At 46.6% G+C, this 26,779-nt stretch overlaps 1 protein-coding gene across 1 annotated transcript in view; it reads left to right on the plus strand.

Moving 5' to 3' along the window:
* LOC148521579 (sperm flagella and cilia-associated protein 1-like) overlaps positions 1–26,779 on the plus strand; it is a 169,554-nt gene that overhangs the window by 1,391 nt on the left and 141,384 nt on the right. Inside the window, exons 2-4 of the mRNA XM_088475012.1 lie at positions 11,108–11,219; positions 12,088–12,253; positions 16,302–16,344. Of these exons, the coding sequence (XP_088331138.1) occupies positions 11,108–11,219; positions 12,088–12,253; positions 16,302–16,344 (321 nt within the window). The remainder of the gene's footprint in view (positions 1–11,107; positions 11,220–12,087; positions 12,254–16,301; positions 16,345–26,779) is intronic.

Raw genomic sequence — 26,779 nt, forward strand, 5'->3', positions numbered from 1 at the left:
TGTCCTACGTCATTTACACCTCCACATATCTGTCCCTCATCATTTACACCTCCACATACCTGTCCTACATCATTTACACCTCCACATATCTGTCCCTCATCATTTACACCTCCACATACCTGTCCTACGTCATTTACACCTCCACATACCTGTCCCTCATCATTTACACCCCATATACTTGTCCCATATCATTTACACCTCCACATATCTGTCCCTCATCATTTACACCTCCACATACCTGTCCCTCATCATTTACACCCCATATACTTGTCCCATATCATTTACACCTCCACATATCTGTCCCTCATCATTTACACCTCCACATATCTGTCCCTCATCATTTACACCTCCACATATCTGTCCCTCATCATTTACACCTCCACATATCTGTCCCTCATCATTTACACCTCCACATACCTGTCCCACATCATTTACACCCCATATACTTGTCCCATATCATTTACACCTCCACATACCTGTCCCCCATCATTTACACCTCCACAAACCTGTCCCACATCATTTACACCCCATATACTTGTCCCATATCATTTACACCTCCACATACCTGTCCCACATCATTTACACCCCATATACTTGTCCCATATCATTTACACCTCCACATATCTGTCCCTCATCATTTACACCTCCACATACCTGTCCCACATCATTTACACCTCCACAAACCTGTCCCACATCAATTACACCCCATATACTTGTCCCATATCTTTTACACCTCCACATACCTGTCCCATATCATTTACACCTCCACAAACCTGTCCCACATCATTTACAACACCACATACCTGTCCCACATTATTTACACCACCTCATACCTGTCCCACATCATTTACACCTCTATACACGTGTCCCACATCATTTACACCCCCACATACCTGTCCCACATCATTTACACCCCCACATACCTGTCCCACATCATTTACACCCCCACATACCTGTCCCACATCATTTACACCTCTACATACCTGTCCCACATTATTTACACCTCCACATACCTGTCCCACATCATTTACACCTCCACATACCTGTCCCCCATCATTTACACCTCCACATACCTGTCCCACATCATTTACACCTCCACATATCTGTCCTACGTCATTTACACCTCCACATATCTGTCCCTCATCATTTACACCTCCACATACCTGTCCTACGTCATTTACACCTCCACATATCTGTCCCTCATCATTTACACCTCCACATACCTGTCCTACGTCATTTACACCTCCACATACCTGTCCCTCATCATTTACACCCCATATACTTGTCCCATATCATTTACACCTCCACATATCTGTCCCTCATCATTTACACCTCCACATACCTGTCCCTCATCATTTACACCCCATATACTTGTCCCATATCATTTACACCTCCACATATCTGTCCCTCATCATTTACACCTCCACATATCTGTCCCTCATCATTTACACCTCCACATATCTGTCCCTCATCATTTACACCTCCACATATCTGTCCCTCATCATTTACACCTCCACATACCTGTCCCACATCATTTACACCCCATATACTTGTCCCATATCATTTACACCTCCACATACCTGTCCCCCATCATTTACACCTCCACAAACCTGTCCCACATCATTTACACCCCATATACTTGTCCCATATCATTTACACCTCCACATACCTGTCCCACATCATTTACACCCCATATACTTGTCCCATATCATTTACACCTCCACATATCTGTCCCTCATCATTTACACCTCCACATACCTGTCCCACATCATTTACACCTCCACAAACCTGTCCCACATCAATTACACCCCATATACTTGTCCCATATCTTTTACACCTCCACATACCTGTCCAATATCATTTACACCTCCACAAACCTGTCCCACATCATTTACAACACCACATACCTGTCCCACATTATTTACACCACCTCATACCTGTCCCACATCATTTACACCTCTATACACGTGTCCCACATCATTTACACCCCCACATACCTGTCCCACATCATTTACACCCCCACATACCTGTCCCACATCATTTACACCCCCACATACCTGTCCCACATCATTTACACCTCTACATACCTGTCCCACATTATTTACACCTCCACATACCTGTCCCACATCATTTACACCTCCACATACCTGTCCCCCATCATTTACACCTCCACATACCTGTCCCACATCATTTACACCTCCACATATCTGTCCTACGTCATTTACACCTCCACATATCTGTCCCTCATCATTTACACCTCCACATACCTGTCCTACGTCATTTACACCCCATATACTTGTCCCATATCATTTACACCTCCACATACCTGTCCCACATCATTTACACCTCCACAAACCTGTCCCACATCATTTACACCCCATATGCTTGTCCCATATCATTTACACCTCCACATACCTGTCCCACATCATTTACACCTCCATACACGTGTCCCACATCATTTACACCACCACATACCTGTCCCACATCATTTACACCACCACATACCTGTCCCACATTATTTACACCACCACATACCTGTCCCACATCATTTACACTTCCACATACCTGTCCCACATCATTTACACTTCCACATACCTGTCCCACATAATTTACACCTCCACATACCTGTCCCCCATCATTTACACCTCCACATACCTGTCCCACATTATTTACAACACCACATACCTGTCCCACATTATTTACACCACCTCATACCTGTCCCACATCATTTACACCTCTATACACGTGTCCCACATCATTTACACCCCCACATACCTGTCCTCCATCATTTACACCTCCACATACCTGTCCCACATTATTTATCCCATTATTGTGCTTTTTAAGAAAATTTGCCTGAAAACTGACATGTTTTTATTGGCCAGATAAAAATACTACTTAAACCCCCCCATGTGCTTGATCATTCATTGGGAAGGATGTACCAGAAGTTCTGCACTGTGGGTCTGATTAAGTATCGTTTGCAATTGTCGATCGCAGCTGCGTATTTGCACGCAATGAAGCTGTGAAAGTATGCTAATGCCTGCCGCAGCTCAGCAAGCATAGAGACGCCCACTACTGCTTTCTCACATCAGTAATACCTCGCAGTCCTGTGTATACATCGAAGCACATCGGCCCTTCATGCACAATTACAGCAGGTCTGACAAGTCTCAGAAATTGTTAATCTCCTCGCGCGCAGTGAGTACTCAAGCTGCGTATGCAATTGCAGTGGCTAATTTATGCACGCTTGAACAATGGCGTTCAGACAGACACACCTGCGTTTCTGCAGCCACTCCCCCGTCACCGCCCCCAAACACTCACAGCCTGTCACTCACTCTGTGATGGATTCCTATCTGTGTGCGTTATCGCAGTGCGATTGCAGCACATGTGCAGTACTGAACAATCGGTCGATCTGTGTACGTAGTTGTAATTGTGCATGCTGCTGAATCAGGCCACAACATTTTACTCTGAAATAAAAATTTTCCCTACCTATTCCACTTATCAGGGGGTGTGAACAAACTACTGCCCATTTGATGGAAAGATGTAATGCAAGTATGGAATTAATTGCAAATACAATTTGCTAAGCAAATGCACTGTGAAAACGGCTCGCAGGACCCAACTCGGTCCTAATTGAATTGACCCCTATGTGTATACTAGATGTTATTAGTTTTAGTAGATTTACCAGGTGGCTAGACTTATGCTGGGTACACACTGACAGATATATTGGGAGATCAATTGATCGGCCAATATATCTGCTGCACGTTGGCCAGTGTGTACCAGCGATATGTCTGTGAACGGCATCGTTCACAGAACTATCGCATTGGCTGCGCTGCACAGCCGATGGACAGATATGTCTGCAGACCGCCCGTAAACACACAGCGGCAGCTGCAGGGAGGGGGGCGGGACCCGGCCGCCAGGTCATGCCCCTGACCCGCCGTTGGGACCCGCTGCAGCATGCAGATGATGGTCGTTCAGTGTGTATGAATGACCATCATCTGCAGATCACTCAATCTGCAGATATATTGCTGAGGTGTGTACCCACCTTTAATCAGAAACTAGTGTTTATTGTAGTGGTCAGTCATATTACAGCTGTAATCACAGATCTGTGTACAGATAGCAGTGATGTAGCAGAGCTTACAATGGAGGTGGTGCAGAGCATACAGTGAACTAGCCTGTCATGTGTGTAGGCAGGATCACAGTACAATATTCAGGTAAGTGCAGGGTTCCCGCAGAGCTGAGTAGTACACACATATGTACCACTGCGGTGTTCCAACACAGTAACAAGATGGCGCTGCACACTAGTCTATGGCAGCCATCTTGGTTAGGTACAAATGTTTCAGGTATGAAGCAACATAGAGGAAGGGCAGTAACTTGCCCCACATGCCAACACAAATAAATTTCATACAGTGGCATGACCATCCTTTCACATAAATGTACCTGTCATTAGCCGCTGGCAATGCCAACTTTCATTCTGTACCAAAGCCCACAGATAGGAGGTAAATCACAACTACAATCAGTGGTGGTTCTAGGGGTGGACAAGCAGGGCTATTGCCTGGGGTGCTGCCGCAGTTTCCCTGCCTGTGCCATCTAATTAGCCCATGCCCACCCACTCTTGCCTACCATCTGAGACATTAATCCGGCTGTGCCATGATGGCCACTTTTTCCCTTCCACAGTTAGGTGCATACACACCTGTATGATATAGGCCCAATTTGGCCAATTTAGCCAAATCGGAACAACAAATCGGGCATATCGTGCAGTGCGTATGCCCAATTTGCGCGTACACACGGTCACGTGCAATATCATGCGATTGGCTGTGCTGCACAGCCAATCATACTATATTGCATGTGAGCCTGTACAAGTTAATGAAGGACGGAACAGTGATTGTTCCGTCTTTCATTAAGTCTTTCAAGTGTGTACCTGCAATTATGCGATGTCCAGGGTGAAGGCAAAATGCCCTGAACATCGGTACGATTGCCGGTCGGTTAGGTGTGTACCCTGCCTTAGGCTAAACTTAATTGTGTATTATTTTTTTTTTTTTTATGGCTAGTTCTAACGTTGCTCCATTGTAGCTATTTGTGAGGTTAATGTCAGATGATGTTTTTGATCCTTCTAATTTCACTGTAAAGGATAATGTATTTTCTACTTCAGGGTCCATAGGGTATCCACAGGATACCTTGGGGTATAGGTGTGACGTCAGTCATCGGGCACCAAAAAGTTTAGCTTTCATCCTCCCAGGATGCACTAGGTCCCCCTCCTATACCCCGCCCCCGAGCCAAGGCACCTCAGTTTAGTTTGGTGCCCGGCCGGAGTCGGGTGCACCTGTCGGAGTGGGGGCTAGAAGAGCCCCTGAAGCTTTCGTCTATGCAGCTGTGGCTGCACATCTGGATGTACAGCATGGACAGTCAGTCCTGACGTCCATGCTGTCTTCCCTACACCCCCGCCGATACCAGAACGCCGGTACCGATCCGGGGATGCTGGTGAGCATCTGGGGTCACAGCTAGCGGTGACCCCAGATGTTCCGGACCATGGCCGGATTCAAGGGGGACAAAGGTAAGCAGCGGGGTCCCGCGGTGGGTCCCCGCTGATCACATGGTCCTGAGTCCCCAGGCAGGGGGCTCCCTGGGGACTGGCTGCAGCGTGGAGCCAGGCGACCAACCTGCGCTTCCACTACACCCTTGGCCAGCGGACCGCAGCAGAGCGGTAGCGCTGCGGCGTCCCAGGGGTTAAACGCATGCCAGGGGAGCGCGCCTTCCCTGTCTCACAGCCGGCGCCTCCCCCGCTGCACACAGCCTTCTCTGCACGCTGCCGACTGGTCCTGTGGCAGCGCTCCTCCCCCAGGCCAGCCTCCTCTCTGCTCCTCGGCGGCCATCTTCCTCTGAACGCATGGTGAACGCTGCTGGAAGCCTGGACGGAAGCATCGTGGTCTGGGTCCCCCCGCATACCTCTCCTCCGATTTGGGTCAGGTCTGTGTATGCTGCGCTGTGTCCTACCAGGCCCTGTGTCTGCGTAGTTGATTGATCAGCGCTGTTAGTGCAGGAATTGATATTTCTTTGCATTGTATGTGACTGTGCTAGCGCTGCTGCCTGTAACTTTTCTTCTAAACTGTCAGCTTTATTACTATCCCTGTTCTTTCTGCTAAGCCCTTGCGGTGCGGTGCTGCAGGATGGTCTCTCGCCTATTTGATATATAATTGGTGAGAGGGGTCACATACTTGGTGCCATCATGTCTGAAAGTGATTTTCCTCTCCGGCTACAGTGTACTACGTGTAAAGTACCGTTAGCGGAGGGGGAGGGTAGCGCGGAGGGCCTCTGCCGGCAGTGTTTGTTCATTGCGCGGCCTCTTACGGTTACAGCATCGGTACAGGAGCCGCCCTGGGCTTGTTTCGCTCAGGCGCTTACAACCTTAGTGGGCCAGTTAGCTCCGCAACCCGCGTTTACACCGATGGGTTTGTCCCAGAAGTCAGTGGTGTCGTCACCCATGCAGGGTTTCCCACGACAATTGGTGGTACCCCACAGTCTCCCTATTTCCCCGCTCCCGGTTTCTCGGGGGCCGGCGTGGGTTAACTCCCTGACGAGTTCTGTACAGCACTTGTTGGATATGTTGCAAGGGGAGTCTGTGATCCGGCCACATAAACGGCCGGTGGCGTCTCTGTCGGCTCCTTATGAGGATGACGAGGGGACGTCTGATGATGGGGAGATTCTGGATCCTTACGATCAGGAACCTCTCCATACTAAGGACGCTGACGCTAAGTCCAAGGTATATATTCCTGGACTTATTCGGGCAGTCCGCACGGCCTTGGTGATTGAGGACGAAGTTCCCCCAGCGGCTAAATCTAAGTACGCCTTTTTTTAAAGATGTGAAGGGCGATGCCACAGTCTTTCCTCTTTCAGGTCAGTTAGTGGACCATTTAGAGGAGGCGTGGAAACAGCCTGGCAAAAGATACCAGCCGCAGAGTCGCCTGGCGGTGGCTTATCCGTTCGCGGATAATTATTTTGCAAAGTGGGAATCCCCTCCACAGGTGGATTCTCACGTGACCCGTCTTGTCCATAGTGCCACATTGCCGATGCCATCCATATCCTCCCTTAAGGATGCTACGGACCGCAAGGTGGAGATCTGCCTGAAGTCCGCTTATTCCCTTGCGGGGGGGGCAGCACGACCGGCTATGGCCATTTGCTGGGTTGCCAGAGCGATGGAGCGCTGGGCGGATTCATTAGAGGCATCTTTTGATTCCGACTGTCTGGCCGAACAGGCGGAGTTGATTGGTAATCTCCGTGATTCGGCCACTTATATCAACGAGGCGGCCTTAGACATTAGTACTCTGGTGTCTAGAATTTCTTCAGCAGCGGTGGCTGCTCATCGCACCTTGTGGCTGCGATCCTGGAAGGCGGACGCAGATTCCAAAAGGGGTCTGGAGGCGTTGCCATTTACCGGAGAAGTTCTCTTCGGTCCGGATCTGGATAGGAATGTGGCCACGCTGGCGGCAGCCAAATCGGCTTGTCTCCCGTCGGCCGCTGCTCCTTCTGGTTCTGGACCATCGTCCTTTCGGTCATCTAGGGCCCAGGGCAGGCCCAGACCACAGTCTTTTCCTCGACAGGCTGGCCCTAAGAAATCGGCCAAGCCCCGGAAGCAGGTATGGAGTACCAGACGTCCGGCCCCCAAGCCAGATGACAAGCCTGCGGCCTGACGGTCCGGGCCTCCCTTTGGGGGATCCCAAAGTGGGAGGCCGCCTGCTGCAGTTCGCCCAGTGTTGGTCGGTCACTACGACAGACACTTGGGTTCTCGAGGTGGTCTCCCACGGGTACGCCCTCTCCTTCCGGCACAGACCCCCAGCTCGATTCTTCACCACGGGTCTACCATCAGACCGGAACAAGGCTACGGAGCTGCGGAAGGTTTTGCACACTGTGCTCCAGGCTGGAGTTATAGTGCCTGTTCCATTCTCCCAGAGGGGCCAGGGTTTCTATTCAAATCTTTTTTTGGTACTGAAACCCAATGGGTCATATCGTCCAATTCTCAACCTCAAAGCTCTCAACAGGTCTTTGCGGGTACCGAAGTTTCGGATGGAGACCCTACGGTCCATCATTCTGGCGCTGGAACCTGGGGACTACATGGTGTCATTGGACATACAGGATGCTTACCTGCATGTCCCTATTCTTGTGCGCCATCAACAGTTCCTCAGGTTTGCAATCCGCAGCGACCACTTCCAGTTTCGGCGTTACCTTTTGGCCTGGCGACAGCACCACGTGTGTTCACCAAGGTGATGGCGGTCATGGCGGCTTCTCTGCGGCTGCAGGGAGTCCGCATGTTACCGTACTTGGACAACCTTTTATTGGTGGCAGGATCTCCAGAGCTCCTTCTACGCCACTTGGGCCTGACCATTGCACTACTGCAACGGCACGGCTGGATAATCAACTGGCAGAAGTCCACTCTAATCCCGTCTCGGAGGATTCTGCACCTCGTAGCCTTATTGGACTCGGAACAGCAGAGGATCTTTGTGACGGAGGAAAAGATCTCTGCTTTACAGTCGAGGGTGCGCAGTTGTCTGCTCAGTCGCCGGGTGTCTCTACACTCGGCGATGAGGTTACTGGGCTCCATGGTGTCGGTGTTCGACATGGTGGAATATGCCCAGTTTCACTCCAGACCTCTGCAGCACCTGATTCTGTCCAAGTGGAACGGGCTGCCGCAGTCTCTGAAGTCCTAGACAATTGTGTTCACCCCGGAGGTTCGCCTGTCCCTTGCCTGGTGGTTACAGACGACCCATCTCAGCGGGGGACGTCCGTTCTGGGTTCCAAATTGGGTCCTGTTGACAACGGACGCCAGTCTTCGGGGCTGGGGAGCAGTTTCGGGTCCACACTTGTTCCAGGGCAGGTGGACGCCGACAGAAGCGGAGCTTCCAATCAATATCTTGGAACTCTTTGCGGTCTTCAATGCTCTCCAGCAGGCACATCGGGTTCTCCAGGGTCGCCCGGTACAGGTCCAGTCGGACAACGCTACCACCGTGGCCTACATAAACAGGCAAGGAGGAACCCGAAGTCGGGCGGCTCTCGGTGAGGTCTCTCGGATCCTGGTATGGGCGGAGCGCAATCTTCCGGCCATATCAGCGGTCTTCATCCCGGGAGTGCTAAATTGGGAGGCGGACTTTCTAAGTCGCCAGGACATTCATCCGGGGAATGGTCCCTGCACCCGGACGTTTTTCAACTGCTGGTGGACAGATGGGGTCTTCCAGAGATCGACCTCATGGCGTCCCGGCACAACAACAAGTTGCCGGTGTACGGGTCTCGCACAAGAGACGAAGGGGCGTCTCTGGTGGATGCTCTGTCCGTCCGGTGGACGTTCCGGTTCGCATACCTGTTCCCTCCGGTCTCCCTTCTTCCACGGGTAATCCGGAAATTCAAACAGGAAGGAGGGACGCTCCTGTTGATAGCTCCCGCGTGGCCCAGACGGCACTGGTTCTCAGACCTTCAGGGTCTGTCCGTGGACAGTCCTCTGCAGTTGCCGCTACGACCGGACCTTCTGTCTCAGGGTCCTTACCTTCACCCGGACCTGACTCGGCTGTCTTTGACGGCGTGGCTGTTGAGACGGCCATGCTGAGGTCCCGGGGGTTTTCCAGCTCTGTAGTGCGTACCATGTTGCGAGCTCGGAAACCGTCTTCCGCGAGGATATACCATCGCGTGTGGCATACGTTCTTCCAGTGGTGTCGACCGAGAGGTTATGCACCGCGGGAGTTTCGTCTGTCTTGGATTCTCGCCTTCCTACAAGCGGGACTAGATCATGGGCTTCGCCTTGCTTCTTTGAAGGTACAGGTTTCGGCCCTGTCTGTCTGGTTTCACCGTAGGATTGCTACAATCCCGGATGTGCGCACCTTTATGCAAGGTGTTCTCCGCATTTAGCCGCCCTTTGTTCCACCTGTGGCGCCTTGGGATTTGGCTGTGGTCCTGAGGGCTCTCCAAGGACCGCCGTTTGAACCACTGGGCTCAGTGGATCTTAAATGGTTGACAGCTAAGACTGTTTCCTTCTGGCTATTGCTTCGGCCAGACGTGTTTCTGATTTAGGAGCTCTTTCTTGTAGACCCCCTTTCTTGGTTTTTCACGGGAACAGGGCAGTGCTCCGCACTCGGCCCAGGTTTCTTCCCAAAGTTGTTTCCCAGTTTCATGTTAACGAGGAAATCGTTGTTCCGGCCTTTAACTCACCGGGTCTTTCCGTGGGTGAGGCCTCTTTGGATGTTGTGCGGGCCTTAAGGACTTATGTTGACCGCACTTCTTCGTTTAGGAAGTCGGACGCTTTGTTTGTCCTCTATGGCTTCCGTAAAAAGGGTTGGTCTGCCTCAAAGCAAACTTTGGCAGCCTGGAGCCGTATGGCTATTTCTGAAGCTTATCTTCATGAAGGCCTACCGGTTCCTCCTTCTCTGAAGGCTCATTCCACTAGGTCTGTGGGTCCTTCGTGGGCAGCTCGACGTGGTGCCTCTGCAGTCCAGATCTGCAAGGCTGCTACGTGGTCCTCTGTCCATACCTTCGTGAGGTATTACAGGTTTGACACCTTCGCCTCTCAGGATGCTTCCTTCGGGCGGCGGATTCTCCTTTCTGCACAGGAGCTTCCCCACCCTTAAAGGATACTGCTTTGGGACATCCCCAAGGTATCCTGTGGATACCCTATGGACCCTGAAGTAGAAAATATGAGATATGGTAAGAACTTACCCTTGTTATCTCTATTTCTACGAAGTCCATAGGGTTCCACAGGACTCCCGCCCTGTCGCACCTGTGCTGCAGATGGGCTTTGCTCTGGTCACCGGTTTTTCCGTCTCCCTCTGGTGAGAATGTGATTCTTGTGTGTATCCAGATCTTTTTTTCTCTCTCTTCCTTCTCCTCCGGCCTATGGTTTGGTAACTAACTGAGGTGCCTTGGCTCGGGGGCGGGGTATAGGAGGGGGACCTAGTGCATCCTGGGAGGCTGAAAGCTTAACTCTTTGGTGCCCGATGACTGACGTCACACCTATACCCCAAGGTATCCTGTGGAACCCTATGGACTTCGTAGAAATAGAGATAACAAGGGTAAGTTCTTACCATATCTCATATTTTATTGCTGAATTAACAGTCTATTTTTTCTTTTTGTTGAAAAGTGTTGGTTGCAGAGGTCATTAAACATTTCATCCCAAAGATTGTGGAAATGCATAACTACATCCCGGCAAGCTCAACCCAACAGAAACTCTGCAACTGGGGTGCTTTAAACCGGTAAATATTTTTACTAATATTTTTTTCCATTACATTTAAAAGTGACTATTAGTGTTGTACATAACAGAAGAAGCCAGTATTTACGTAACAGCCGGCTTCGGGATCATGTTTACAAATCAAGTTCTCAAGTCTGATCCATCCTCGACTGACTTAATAAATTGTTTGAAGTAGATTTTTAGATTTTTGAGATTGTTAAAAGTCAGTTGGTCAACTGGTTTAGCAATATGGAGCTTGCCAGGGCCGCTGAAACAGACAGCACGGAAGTGGCCAAACCTCCCCTGAGCGGAAATGAGCATTATATGCTCCCATGGGGCTGCGCGCAGGTTGATCGTGGGTTTGTTATTCAATATCTCCGGACACTAACTGCAGGAACAAACCACGTAAGTCAACCTGCAACAAGGAGACTAGTGTACACTGTTTTTTATTACTTTTCATATACTTGTTTGATGACACATGAAGCACAGTTCACATTTTTGCAGACATAAGGCCACATTTATCAATGAGTGATATTCTTGTTATCCCTCATTGCTAATGTTAAATGGTGCTCTAACCAATTAGCTTCTGTCATGTGTTTGAAAAATGAGTTAGGGGCTGATTGGTTGGAGCACCAGTTAAGATTAGTAATAAGTGATAACAAGAATATTTTATCATTGATAAATCTGGGTTATAGTTTCTATTCCCAGTTTAGGTTCAAATCTTCTAGTAATATGTCTTCCACAAGCTTTGCCTCTGCAGTTTCATTGTCTGGAGTAAAAGAATGTCATGCTGCAAACTCCAAATAGAAATTGCTATATTGTGCAAAGTTGGAAATGGGTGACAACCGGATACTAAAAATACCAAGAACGTCATTATTTTTATTAACATGTAGGAAAGTATTTTCCAAGCTGAACTTCCATATCCAAGAGGACCTTGTCCGTAAGATGATTTCCAATACTCCCGGAGTGATTGAGCCTGTTCTGTACACACTGCGGCAGAAGATCAATGACAAACTGCAGGACAGATGCCAGAGAGAAAGGGACACACAGCCAGCCAAGGTATGCTGCCCATTTATCTGCGCGTGTTTGTAAAACAAGTTCTAGATATCATAGTGTTTATGATGGTATCCAGCACACGTATATTATTAGCTTGCAGGGGAACTCCAGCCCTAAAATGACGTTATAGGGGTTTATATGTAATAGAGTGAGTGTCACATGAACCAGAGTGATCTCAGTGATTAAGGCTATAGATTTACAGTGCCTGGTGTTGCTTTTAAATTATTGGTGCTTTACATCTACAGCCTTAATCCCCGAGATCCGCGGTTTCACGTAAATCGCACTGTATTATATATACCCCTTAGTTTCAGTAGTATGGTACATGATAGTGTTGTTTTGTGTGCTATTGTTTTGATTGTTTAGAGATGGCTAATGTAATTTTTAATACAATTTAGACAACAGCTCAACTTTTCTATGCCTCGAACGTATAGCACATTGTAGGGTCCCGCGGGACTTCGCCTGTTGCCGAGAGGTGAAAGCTGTAGCAGTCTGTCCATAGAGCTCTAATACAGATGATTGCTAGCTGTCTGATAGAGCTTTATTTAGAGGCAGACAAAACGAGCACAGTTTCGGTGTCAGGCTCATTAGGGGGCAGTGAGCTTGGTGCCCACTGATATTTGCTGTACACAGGGCATATTTTTAAGTAACCAGTTTCCCTCAATTGTCCTTTAAAACTTTATATTAGTACAGATGTTTGCTTTCACTTTTTGTCTATAGGAGAGAAGCTGGCTCTAATGACTATCAGACATATGTGCCAGTCCCCATCCTTTCAGTTTCATTGCTAATTGCACTCATTTCACAGCCACTTACATGTTCAAACGGGCATGAGAGCAATGGAATGAGATTGTGTAAGTAAGGAGGCACCTCATTTAATATCTAATACTGATATCAACCCGATAGGGAACCATTAAGTATTATGGGCACAAGTGGAAAGCTTATACTTTACCAAGCTGATTCCAGTATCACAGAGACAGCAATACATACACAGGTGCATCATCCAGCAATGTTTATGGATAAATAGATTTAACTATTGGTAAGTCTCCATAACCTGAGCCTAGGGCCGTACTACTCACATTACAAAAGGCATTCTCTCACTCATTGTAGTGTGTTCTATATTAGCAGATACAGAGCAGATACTGTATACAAATTATGCACAAAGATTAATAAGGCAAAGCGCTACAACATCTGCCTCATACACTGAAATTAGGGATGTGCAGGCTCGGTTCTACGCGGTTCCGTTCGTTTTTTTTTTACCGAATCTTATTGGCTATCCGAAACTTGTGACAGCTGAAACCCAATAAGATTCGGTAAAAAAAACCGAACGGAACCGAGTAGAACCGAGCCTGCACATCCCTAGTTTAAATAAGAACATTTCGGATAACTCCGATGTTACTAGAGACTATAAAGGGGTTTATCTGATGTATGTTTACAGAAGGTTCTAACTCAGAATTTATACCGGGTTCATCGAATAACACCAACGTGGTCACAAACCATGTAGGGGACATCATCTTGGTGTGAACCTGGGCATAATGTGGGGAGGTTGGACGTCAGCGGTACACTGAGAATTATGGTAGCCTAAATAGGAATACCACAAAAGGGATTCATCCCAGACTCGTCACACCATACGCAAACAATTATGAGTTACAGGCAACAAAACAAGTTTATTTAGTAAATAACACAACATCTAATATATATTAAAATTGTCAGTGTGCAAAGAGGCAGTTTGACTTTGATAAGCACTTTTTTCCTTAATTTTCACTTACATATACTTTATTTTTACATGTTGCTGGCACATGACCTCTTGCAGCTTTATTTTTAATCATTGACTAAAAGTGACGATCTAACAGTTACAAAAATTATATGTAACTGTATTGTGCTCATTAGTGTAAGAAATATAAATAGCTATAGTAATGCTAAATACTGAAGGACGTGGATATATTGAAGACTGCTATTTAACTTTTTTCTGTATTTACTATTCAAAGAGATCATTAAAGGAGTCAACTAAAGAATAGTTACACTATAATGTTTTGTAGACACAAATATATTTAGACCACTCAAAGCTACAAGTAGATAAGTCAATGGTCCAAGATGGTATACATCCAGGAGTACTAAACTGCCTAAAAGTGGCGTGTAGCACCATTTCCAACCTATCCCTAATACTATATATCAGAGGTTCCCAGACTCCACCGTTACAATCCAGGATTTTAGGATATCCATGCTTCAGTCAAGATGGTTAAATAAAATTAACTCAGGTAATAATTCAGTCACCGGTGCTCAAACATGGATATCCTTAAAATGTGGACTGTAATGGCGGAGTTTGGGAACCTCTGCCATATATAATTCCAGGTGATTGGAGAATGTAATTCCACTACATGAAAATGCAACAGGGAAAATGTGATACCTATAGACTGTGATTTAAATATCAATAGTAGGAAGATTAATGGTAAATCACAAAATCTAAGGCAAGGTAATCATTACTGATATCCTGAAAGGTGTCATATATATTTTTTGATAATCAGAACGTTACCTTTTAGAATGTCGGCATTCAGGTTGTCGACATGTACAAAATTCACAATGCCATCACTGACATAAATTCAACATTGCCAGAATGCTGGCGTTGTGAATGTCGACAGCATGTTGACAATGGTTTTTCCTGCTGACTCTTGCCCTAAACCTAACCCTAATTATAATCCATACCTAACCCTAACTGCAGCCTAACCCTAAAGCTGGCCACACACTAGACAAACTTTCATCCAACCAGCCAACTAGTTGATTGGTTGGAATGAAAATCTGGTAGCGTATGGGAGTAACTGACGATTAGCAATTTGCTCCTAAATGCCAGAAAACAGATGAAAATGATAGTCAGACAAGATTGTCATTTGCATTCATACCTTACCAGATTTTCATTCCAACCAATCGACTAGTTGGATGGTTGGATGTAAGTTGGTCTAGTGTGTGGCCAGCTTAACTCTAAAATCTAGTGTCCAGAATCTGACAATGATGACATTCTCTCAGTGACGACACTCTGAATACTGACATTCAGAACATGTCAACATTATGCTGTCATTATTCTTGTCTACATACTGGGCCTAATTCAGTGGTGCACGTAATGTTAATGCGGCACGTAAGTGACCAATGTTTTCAGTGCGATCCCAGTACACAACAAGCGGACGATCTGCATACGTGGTTGCATTTGCGATATGTGCTGAATCAGGCCCATAGACCCATTCGGTGGGCATTTCTGGGTGGTAACGGGTGGCTAGCCAGGGTTGGGTGTTTCGCGGGCATGTCAGAGTTAGTGACTGCGTCCAAAGACTCAGTTGCACTGACCCGGCAGCCATAGGGTATGTGTAATCTCTGATGGTGTGTCTTAGTTTGCATAGCGGCAGATTAGCAGTGCAGCCAGTGGGTGTGTCACTAGGAAGCCCAACAGCCACGGCTTTAGCATAAAGAGTCAGCCACGGCTTTAGCATAAAGAGTCAGCCACGGCTTTAGCATAAAGAGTCAGCCACGGCTTTAGCATAAAGAGTCAGCCACGGTTTTAGCATAAAGAGTCAGCCACGGCTTTAGCATAAAGATGCAGCCACGGCTTTAGCATAAAGATGCAGCCACGGCTTTAGCATAAAGATGCAGCTGCGGCTGTGTAAAGGCTACAGTAGCATCCACCTCAGAATAAGAGCCTTTGAATTCTGTCAAACTGACTGCACACCATCCTGGGAGTAACAACACACCCTCTACATGCTAAGATGATGGCCCTCTTACATGCATACCCAAAGTTGCCACCCAGAAATGCCCATTTCCCATACAGCAAGAAACAGCTGAGATCCTTCCTACTCGGGATCGCCCTTGCACACACAAAGATGCATATACGCGTGGCATATAGATGTGCATTACGCAAAACATCGCTCAATCCGTCTGCATTTGGCGCTACATGAAACTCTGACTCAAGCCCAGGATGTCTAAGTATTTAAATAATTTTACCTACTAGTAAATTGTCATTAATGAAATTTTCCAACCGATATGCAGTCTAATAGTGTTTTATGTATTGCAGGAATCAGAATACTACAGCACAAATACTGGTCAAACTACGTATGGTAAGAACTATTGAAATATTTAACACTTCGGAATACACGACATAAACATTAATATTTAACAATATCGTGGTATATATTATTTCAATATCCGTTATAAATCCATAGACATATTAAGTAATTCTGTTATAAAGTTGAATAGATGTAAGAATTCCTAAGTAACTATTGGTGGGATGAACAACATAATGATGGTTGAACAAGTAGGGGCAGGTTAGTTGTGTTACTCCTGTAATGAGGAAGACTATGAACCTTACGTTTGTGCTGGTGTACAGTCATCCTGATTTTTTGTTTCTTGTACAGTCAAATACATTTCAGATCTCTTCTGGGAGTTATTCCTGGTAGGTTTCCTTTTAGCTCAGTCCTCAGACAAGGAATAACAGAGGGACAGGATACAAATCCTAGTGCGTTACCCTTTTTATTGATCAAACCAAACTAGAGCTATAGCGCTTACACATAAAAATCTAAAAACATTCATTAAAACAAACACCATTGTCAGATGCCATAAGTGCTCATACCAGATAAAACAGGCGCTGTGTGTTCATTATAGCAACTATAGATGAATAGTAAACCCCAGGATTGGTGTGTTACTTCTCTCACATTGACAGTTCACAAGGGTTCAGTACATAGTGGATGGAACATACAGCAAATATTGCAGGGTACATGGGAGATCAAACAACACAGTTATAGACAAGTTCATAACTTTACAGCTATACAAACACATTTAACAATTATAATCCGCAGATTTTATAATTACATAACGAGTGAGGGCCCTGCTTGCAAGAGCTTACATTCTTCTCAAACACTTGATTGCACACTGTTGCCATATTTTTTATGCATTTCAAACAGGTGTTTTTTCTGAAAGTCATAGAGATTACTAAATTGTCCTGATATTTAACTAACATGTAATCAATCAGGTGTAGTTCTATGCACATGTAATAAAATTAAGAATGTGGATACAAAATACATCTACATATTACAGACACCAGGGACGTTTTAAGAGAGGAGGGGGCCCGTTTGCTGACTTGGTGCAGGCCCCCTCCTCTCTCCGGCGGTACAGCGGTGCAGTAGATCTTAGTGCCAGAATCTACTGCGCTTGTGTGGGTCTCCAGAAAATGGGCACTGCCATTTACCCAGTGATTTTTGCTGTTCTGCAGCACCGGCTCGGCGCTGCAGAGCAGCACCTTAAACAGGTAAGCAGGGCCGTAACTAGGGTGGTGCAGCCAGTGCACCTGCACTGAGAAGAACATGCAGCGCTAGTAACATTCTATTATATTACTATTTCTATTGTGGTCATGGTGTGTGCTGGGGAGGGGGGTTTCCAGGCAGACGGAACCCCCCCCCCTGCGTTTGCCTATGAACTCCCCCCCTCTCCCTTACACATTATGCCACACAGTAAAAATCCCCCCCCTCTCCCTTACATATTATGCCACACAATACAACTCTCCCCTCTGTCTTACACATTATGCCACACATTATGCGCACATGCCCTGTGGGCAGAATCGGCCGCCTCCACCCGCGATCACCCCCTCTAATTTGCTCTTCCTCTACTGCGGCCTCCCGCTGCAATGTATAATAGTAACTGTGTGCTCGGCTTCTTCTCTGCCTGGCGCACTGCTACTATTACACATTACAGTGGGAAGTGTCTTTATGGACTGGGAGAAACGTCCATTCCCACAGTGCCCTGCACCAAGGAGCCGTGCCTTCGGCAATGAGGCCGGGCGAGAGACCCGTCAGTGCAGAGAGGCGGTACAGGAGAGGACAGAGACTGCGCCTTCCCCTGGCATAATGTGTATGCCCTGAATGGCATAATGTGTAAGGAAGGAGGGGGGGAGTTGTACCGTGCGGCATAATGTGTAAGGGAGATGGGGGAGTTGTACTGTGTGACAAAATGTGTAAAGGAGATGGGATTTGTAATGTGCGGCATAATGTGTAAGAGAGGGGGGGAGTTGTACTGTGTGACAAAATGTGTAAGAGAGGGGGGAGTTGTACCGTGCGGCATAATGTGTAAGGGAGATGGGGGAGTTGTACTGTGTGACAAAATGTGTAAAGGAGATGGGATTTGTAATGTGCGGCATAATGTGTAAGAGAGGGGGGGAGTTGTACTGTGTGACAAAATGTGTAAAGGAGATGGGATTTGTAATGTGCGGCATAATGTGTAAGAGAGGGGGGGAGTTGTACTGTGTGACAAAATGTGTAAGAGAGGGGGGATTTGTAATGTGTGGCATAATGTGTAAGAGAGGGGGGGAGTTGTACTGTGTGACAAAATGTGTAAGAGAGGGGGGAGTTGTACCGTGCGGCATAATGTGTAAGGGAGATGGGGGAGTTGTACTGTGTGACAAAATGTGTAAAGGAGATGGGATTTGTAATGTGCGGCATAATGTGTAAGAGAGGGGGGGAGTTGTACTGTGTGACAAAATGTGTAAAGGAGATGGGATTTGTAATGTGCGGCATAATGTGTAAGAGAGGGGGGGAGTTGTACTGTGTGACAAAATGTGTAAGAGAGGGGGGATTTGTAATGTGTGGCATAATGTGTAAGAGAGGGGGGGAGTTGAACTGTGTGACAAAATGTGTAAGAGAGGGGGGATTTGTAATGTGTGGCATAATGTGTAAGAGAGAGGGGAGAGTTGTATTGTGTGACAAAATGTGTAAGAGAGGGGGGATTTGTAATGTGTGGCATAATGTGTAAGAGAGGGGGGAAGTTGTACTGTGTGGAATAATGTGTAAGGGAGAGGGGGGAGTTGTACTGTGTGACAAAATGTGTAAGAGAGGGGGGATTTGTAATGTGTGGCATAATGTGTAAGAGAGGGGGGGAGTTGTACTGTGTGACAAAATGTGTAAGAGAGGGGGGATTTGTAATGTGTGGCATAATGTGTAAGAGAGAGGGGAGAGTTGTATTGTGTGACAAAATGTGTAAGAGAGGGGGGATTTGTAATGTGTGGCATAATGTGTAAGAGAGGGGGGGAGTTGTACTGTGTGACAAAATGTGTAAGAGAGGGGGGATTTGTAATGTGCGGCATAATGTGTAAGAGAGGGGGGGAGTTGTACTGTGTGACAAAATGTGTAAGAGAGGGGGGATTTGTAATGTGTGGCATAATGTGTAAGAGAGAGGGGAGAGTTGTATTGTGTGACAAAATGTGTAAGAGAGGGGGGATTTGTAATGTGCGGCATAATGTGTAAGAGAGAGGGGAGAGTTGTACTGTGTGACAAAATGTGTAAAGGAGATGGGATTTGTAATGTGCGGCATAATGTGTAAGAGAGGGGGGGAGTTGTACTGTGTGACAAAATGTGTAAGAGAGGGGGGATTTGTAATGTGTGGCATAATGTGTAAGAGAGAGGGGAGAGTTGTATTGTGTGACAAAATGTGTAAGAGGGGGGATTTGTAATGTGCGGCATAATGTGTAAGAGAGAGGGGAGAGTTGTACTGTGTTACAAAATGTGTAAAGGAGATGGGATTTGTAATGTGCGGCATAATGTGTAAGAGAGGGGGGGAGTTGTACTGTGTGACAAAATGTGTAAGAGGGGGGATTTGTAATGTGTGGCATAATGTGTAAGAGAGAGGGGAGAGTTGTACTGTGTGACAAAATGTGTAAAGGAGATGGGATTTGTAATGTGCGGCATAATGTGTAAGAGAGGGGGGGAGTTGTACTGTGTGACAAAATGTGTAAGAGAGGGGGGATTTGTAATGTGTGGCATAATGTGTAAGAGAGAGGGGAGAGTTGTATTGTGTGACAAAATGTGTAAGAGAGGGGGGATTTGTAATGTGTGGCATAATGTGTAAGAGAGAGGGGAGAGTTGTACTGTGTGACAAAATGTGTAAAGGAGATGGGAGTTGTAATGTGCGGCATAATGTGTAAGAGAGGGGGGGAGTTGTACTGTGTGACAAAATGTGTAAGAGAGGGGGGATTTGTAATGTGTGGCATAATGTGTAAGAGAGGGGGGGAGTTGAACTGTGTGACAAAATGTGTAAGAGAGGGGGGATTTGTAATGTGTGGCATAATGTGTAAGAGAGAGGGGAGAGTTGTATTGTGTCACAAAATGTGTAAGAGAGGGGGGATTTGTAATGTGTGGCATAATGTGTAAGAGAGGGGGGAAGTTGTACTGTGTGGAATAATGTGTAAGGGAGAGGGGGGAGTTGTACTGTGTGACAAAATGTGTAAGAGAGGGGGGATTTGTAATGTGTGGCATAATGTGTAAGAGAGGGGGGGAGTTGTACTGTGTGACAAAATGTGTAAGAGAGGGGGGATTTGTAATGTGTGGCATAATGTGTAAGAGAGAGGGGAGAGTTGTATTGTGTCACAAAATGTGTAAGAGAGGGGGGATTTGTAATGTGTGGCATAATGTGTAAGAGAGGGGGGAAGTTGTACTGTGTGGAATAATGTGTAAGGGAGAGGGGGGAGTTGTACTGTGTGACAAAATGTGTAAGAGAGGGGGGATTTGTAATGTGTGGCATAATGTGTAAGAGAGGGGGGGAGTTGTACTGTGTGACAAAATGTGTAAGAGAGGGGGGATTTGTAATGTGTGGCATAATGTGTAAGAGAGAGGGGAGAGTTGTATTGTGTGACAAAATGTGTAAGAGAGGGGGGATTTGTAATGTGTGGCATAATGTGTAAGAGAGGGGGGGAGTTGTACTGTGTGACAAAATGTGTAAGAGAGGGGGGATTTGTAATGTGCGGCATAATGTGTAAGAGAGGGGGGGAGTTGTACTGTGTGACAAAATGTGTAAGAGAGGGGGGATTTGTAATGTGTGGCATAATGTGTAAGAGAGAGGGGAGAGTTGTATTGTGTGACAAAATGTGTAAGAGAGGGGGGATTTGTAATGTGCGGCATAATGTGTAAGAGAGAGGGGAGAGTTGTACTGTGTGACAAAATGTGTAAAGGAGATGGGATTTGTAATGTGCGGCATAATGTGTAAGAGAGGGGGGGAGTTGTACTGTGTGACAAAATGTGTAAGAGAGGGGGGATTTGTAATGTGTGGCATAATGTGTAAGAGAGAGGGGAGAGTTGTATTGTGTGACAAAATGTGTAAGAGGGGGGATTTGTAATGTGCGGCATAATGTGTAAGAGAGAGGGGAGAGTTGTACTGTGTTACAAAATGTGTAAAGGAGATGGGATTTGTAATGTGCGGCATAATGTGTAAGAGAGGGGGGGAGTTGTACTGTGTGACAAAATGTGTAAGAGGGGGGATTTGTAATGTGTGGCATAATGTGTAAGAGAGAGGGGAGAGTTGTACTGTGTGACAAAATGTGTAAAGGAGATGGGATTTGTAATGTGCGGCATAATGTGTAAGAGAGGGGGGGAGTTGTACTGTGTGACAAAATGTGTAAGAGAGGGGGGATTTGTAATGTGTGGCATAATGTGTAAGAGAGAGGGGAGAGTTGTATTGTGTGACAAAATGTGTAAGAGAGGGGGGATTTGTAATGTGTGGCATAATGTGTAAGAGAGAGGGGAGAGTTGTACTGTGTGACAAAATGTGTAAAGGAGATGGGAGTTGTAATGTGCGGCATAATGTGTAAGAGAGGGGGGGAGTTGTACTGTGTGACAAAATGTGTAAGAGAGGGGGGATTTGTAATGTGTGGCATAATGTGTAAGAGAGGGGGGGAGTTGAACTGTGTGACAAAATGTGTAAGAGAGGGGGGATTTGTAATGTGTGGCATAATGTGTAAGAGAGAGGGGAGAGTTGTATTGTGTCACAAAATGTGTAAGAGAGGGGGGATTTGTAATGTGTGGCATAATGTGTAAGAGAGGGGGGAAGTTGTACTGTGTGGAATAATGTGTAAGGGAGAGGGGGGAGTTGTACTGTGTGACAAAATGTGTAAGAGAGGGGGGATTTGTAATGTGTGGCATAATGTGTAAGAGAGGGGGGGAGTTGTACTGTGTGACAAAATGTGTAAGAGAGGGGGGATTTGTAATGTGTGGCATAATGTGTAAGAGAGAGGGGAGAGTTGTATTGTGTGACAAAATGTGTAAGAGAGGGGGGATTTGTAATGTGTGGCATAATGTGTAAGAGAGGGGGGGAGTTGTACTGTGTGACAAAATGTGTAAGAGAGGGGGGATTTGTAATGTGCGGCATAATGTGTAAGAGAGGGGGGGAGTTGTACTGTGTGACAAAATGTGTAAGAGAGGGGGGATTTGTAATGTGTGGCATAATGTGTAAGAGAGGGGGGGAGTTGAACTGTGTGACAAAATGTGTAAGAGAGGGGGGATTTGTGGAAAACATGCACTGTTAGGGGTGCACTGCTATAGACCATCAATAGGGTTAAATATTAATACTGTATAATAATACACTATCCAGTACATAAGGAGACCAATATGTACATATATATCCAGGGCAGTGCTAGGTTCTTCTGCTTCTACCCCAGACTCCCGGACTTGCTCCATTGCTCTAGAATGATGCCCACATCTAAAAATAAACATTCTGCTCAGACAGGATGGCCCTACTGCCACATCTAATGGCTTACTGTGATCACTGGTCCTGTATATGCTGGAATTATGCAACACAGTACAGCTGGATAAGTACTAATTCTGCCCTCTTCATGGACTGGCCACACTCGCACTAAAATCAAGCATTTGGAAACCCCCCTCTAGAAATCCTGTGTTTACCACTGGAGTTGTACTATGTGGCATAATGTGTAAGAGAGAGGGGGAGTTGTACTGTGTGGCATAATATGTAAGGGGGGGGGGGTAATTTTACTGTGTGGCATAATGTTTAAGGGAGAGGGGGAGTTGTACTGTGTGGCATAATGTCTATTGGGGGAGGAATTTGTACTGTGTGGTGTAATGGGGCTGAATTGTACTGTGTGGCATAATGTGTAATGGGGGAGATTTGTACTGTGTGGCATAATGTGTAAGGGAAAGGGGGAAGTTGTACTGTGTGGCATAATGTGTACTGGGGGAGGAATTTGTACTGTGTGGCATAATGTGTAAGGGAAAGGGGGAAGTTGTACTGTGTGGCATAATGTGTAAGGGAAAGGGGGAAGTTGTACTGTGTGGCATAATGTGTAAGGGAAAGGGGGAAGTTGTACTGTGTGGCATAATGTGTAGTGGGGGAGGAATTTGTACTGTGTGGCATAATGTGTAAAGGGGAAATTTGTACTGTGTGGTATAATGTGTAAGGGGCATTAGTACTGTGTGGCGTAATGTGTAGGGGGCACTACTACAATTTAGTGTAATGTGTCTAAAGGACACTACTACAGGTATGTAGTGTAATGTAAATAAGGGGCACTACTGTGTGGCGTAATGTGAATTGGGGGTACTACAGTATTGCTACGTCTTTTCCCTATGAGACCATGCCCTTTTTTTTTGTCCGCGCACTGTCCCTGTTTACGATGGGGGAGGGACTCTTTCTGGCACAGGGCACCAAAATGTCTAGCTACCACTCTGCAGGTAAGTATAATACTATGTAGGTGCAGGGTGTGCGGTGTGGGCCCCCCTAGACCCAAAGGCTTGTGTGCACCACACACCCTGCACCCATTATAATTACGCCTCTGACTAACAATATGAACAAGTATTCGTATTTATATAGCATGCGCATACGTCACAGCACTTTACAGTTGGGAACAATCACAGTAATAGAATGAGACTAGGGGAGAAATTTACTAAGAATCAAGTCTGGTCGAGTTGTTTTTTTCTCAACTCGATTAGCATCGCTTAAAAACCCAAGTGATTTGTGGCTCCTGAAACTCACAAAGAAGTGAGTTTAGCTGAGAGTGGTGAAGCAGATCAAGATTTCTCCCCTGAGTAGCAAGTTTGGAAGGAGATTACTCACCCTTGATTGCAGTGTCTTCTCACTGCAAAACTCTTCCCCCTATCCTGTGCCCCTTATACAGTGCCCCTTATACAGTGCCCCCAGTAGTGGTCCCCCCTATGCAGTGCCCCTTAGTGGTCCCCCCTATGCAGTCAATGAGAGTCTGCCTGACTCTCATTGGCTGCTAAAACAGACACAAAGCCGCCGGGTAGTACGAGTTTACTGTGAAGATGGGCGCCTGCTGGTCCGCACCACTCACACCTCCAGTGACCGGCTCCACCCCGGACCAGCCCCTCTCGCCCCCTGCTCCCAGGCGTGCTCAGCAACTCACTCCTGGCCAGGGGTGTCTCCACCGTCGATCCCCATTTCCACGAGGGACCGTCAATGATAAGAGCATCCCGCACATCCGGCCGCAAGTCCGCCCAGCCAACATCGCCAGTGACCAGCTCCATCCCGGTCACACTTTCCACATCCCCCCTCCTCCCTGGCTTTTTTTGAATCAGTATCCCGGGCAGACCACCCCCCAGGGGTGGTCCCAGCACACACGCTGCAACCCAGCCTCCCAGCAGCTCACCCATCCACACCTCTGGCTCCGCACCACCAGCGGCACGACCAAGAGCCAATTTCAGCTGCATACTACGGTCGTTGACCTCCGCAGACCAATCAGAACAGCCGTGCACTTGCAGCACACCAGCAACACGCTGATCCAGCTCACCCACAAACCTGCAGCTTCCAACCAATCTGCAACGGCCGCAACGTTGACCTACATCACCACAACAAAAAACCTACCGGTAGGTAAGTACTGCCAAGACTCACACCAACACGCGGGACGCCGCACAGGTGTTCCAACCCACTCTGCAAATCCCCCCACCCCCCAAGACTTCCTAGACTGTCGACCATAGGTCCAGCAGGGGTGACGTGCAAGGTCACTGAACCGCACGGGAAGGAGACCCCTAAAAGGGTCCACCTACCTCCCCAGTCTCATCACCACTCATCACTGAACCCCACCCACCTGCCCGGGATCTTAACAGAGCAGCATTGTGACTACTCAATAAAAGATTTTGCCCAAAATTACTGTGTCTCGCTGGCCTCATTTTGATCCTATTCCATTCCCCTTTTCACATTACGCCAAACTACACTCCATACCCAATCACACCCTCCTCACTCCCAAAACATCACCACCACCAGAAGAAACATTCTAATTAACACCACTCACAAACACACACAAGTCATCACCAGTACTAGCAGGAAGAGCGCACCAGTACGAGTTTACTACCCGGTGCCGCCGGCAGTGTGTGTGTTTTACTACACTGACTGAAACCAGTGTCCTGAACCGCGGCCAGAGGTACCCCAGCGATTGTAGCTGGTAGTAACCAGAGTAGGTAGTATTAGTTATTGGTAGGGTAGACTATAGTTAAGAGGCGGGTTTTGTAGGTTGCTGGAAGTATGGTTAGACACGGTAGGGTGTTTCATATTTAGACTTTGTTAATGGAGATGACGGCTGCAGTGGAGGCGATGAGGCAGTTTGAACACTGGGAGGAGGGAAGATGGTGAGATGAATATTGGACATGTTAAGTTGTAGTTATTGTTGGGATATCCAATTGGAGATGGCAGAGAAGCAGGTGGAGCCAGTGGATGTGACATCCGGGACCTTGGAGGTGGTGGACAATTTAAGTTATAGGCGTTTGCGTCTGCTTTCAAAGCAGGTAAAGCCCTGGTAAATGCATCCTATCCAATAATTTATTTAATTTAATTAATACCTTCCCACAAAATTACATTTCACATCTGTACTTGATCTTCTTATCTCCTCCAATTGCTTAGTGTACACTTTTGCCACCCTGCAGATGCTGTTATCTGGGCCGGCAGATCCATGTGCTTCCCCACACTTACACAAAAGTATGAGCATGACATCATAAAAGAGCATTTGCCTGCAGAATAAAGCTGGGTACACACTAGACGATATATTGGATGATTTGTCTTTTTGGGACAAATCAGAACAAAAAAATCGTCCACATCGTCCAGTGTGTGCGCACTATTGCACATTCCCGCGCATCTTTCTTCACATCTTCAGATCTACCTCCAGTGCAGGCCAATCTGAGGATCTGGTGGCTGACACCATGCGCCTGGATGCGGCTGGGGAATGACATATAAGTATCATTGTTTAGTGTGTACCCAGCATTAACCTTTTGTAGTTCGCAAAATACCATTATTGACTCCACAGGCAGATTCCAGGATATAGCAGCATTTTCCTCCTTTCTTCACAGAAAAAATCCTATAAATGCTCATTTGTTTCATTGTAGGTGCCATATGTATTTGTTACTTGTGTGTGTGTTTGCCAAGTTCTAAAACAGCAGTGAACACTTGATACTATGATTACAAAACTAATAGTATACTGGGAGCACTGAGATTTACTTTAGCAAGAAATTGTTCAGTGGCAAATTCACTGGGTGACTACATTGTTCCAGCTATTGCTCAGTGTAGAAATCTGATAGAGGTGGTATGAAAGATAGACAGTGAAAATGTCAACATTCAGAAGGCCAACAACAAAATGTCGACAGTCAATAGATCGACATAGTCATTAGGTTGACCATCATTTTGTAGACATGTATTTAGGGTTAAATGGGCGACACATTGAAAAGGATGACATTTAACATGTTGACACTAAAATATTGAAACTTTTTATTTTTATTTTAG

The sequence above is a fragment of the Taudactylus pleione genome, unplaced genomic scaffold (genome assembly GCF_031769625.1).
Source record: "Taudactylus pleione unplaced genomic scaffold, aTauple2 ptg000157l, whole genome shotgun sequence".
In the NCBI taxonomy this organism is placed as follows: Eukaryota; Metazoa; Chordata; class Amphibia; order Anura; family Myobatrachidae; genus Taudactylus; species Taudactylus pleione.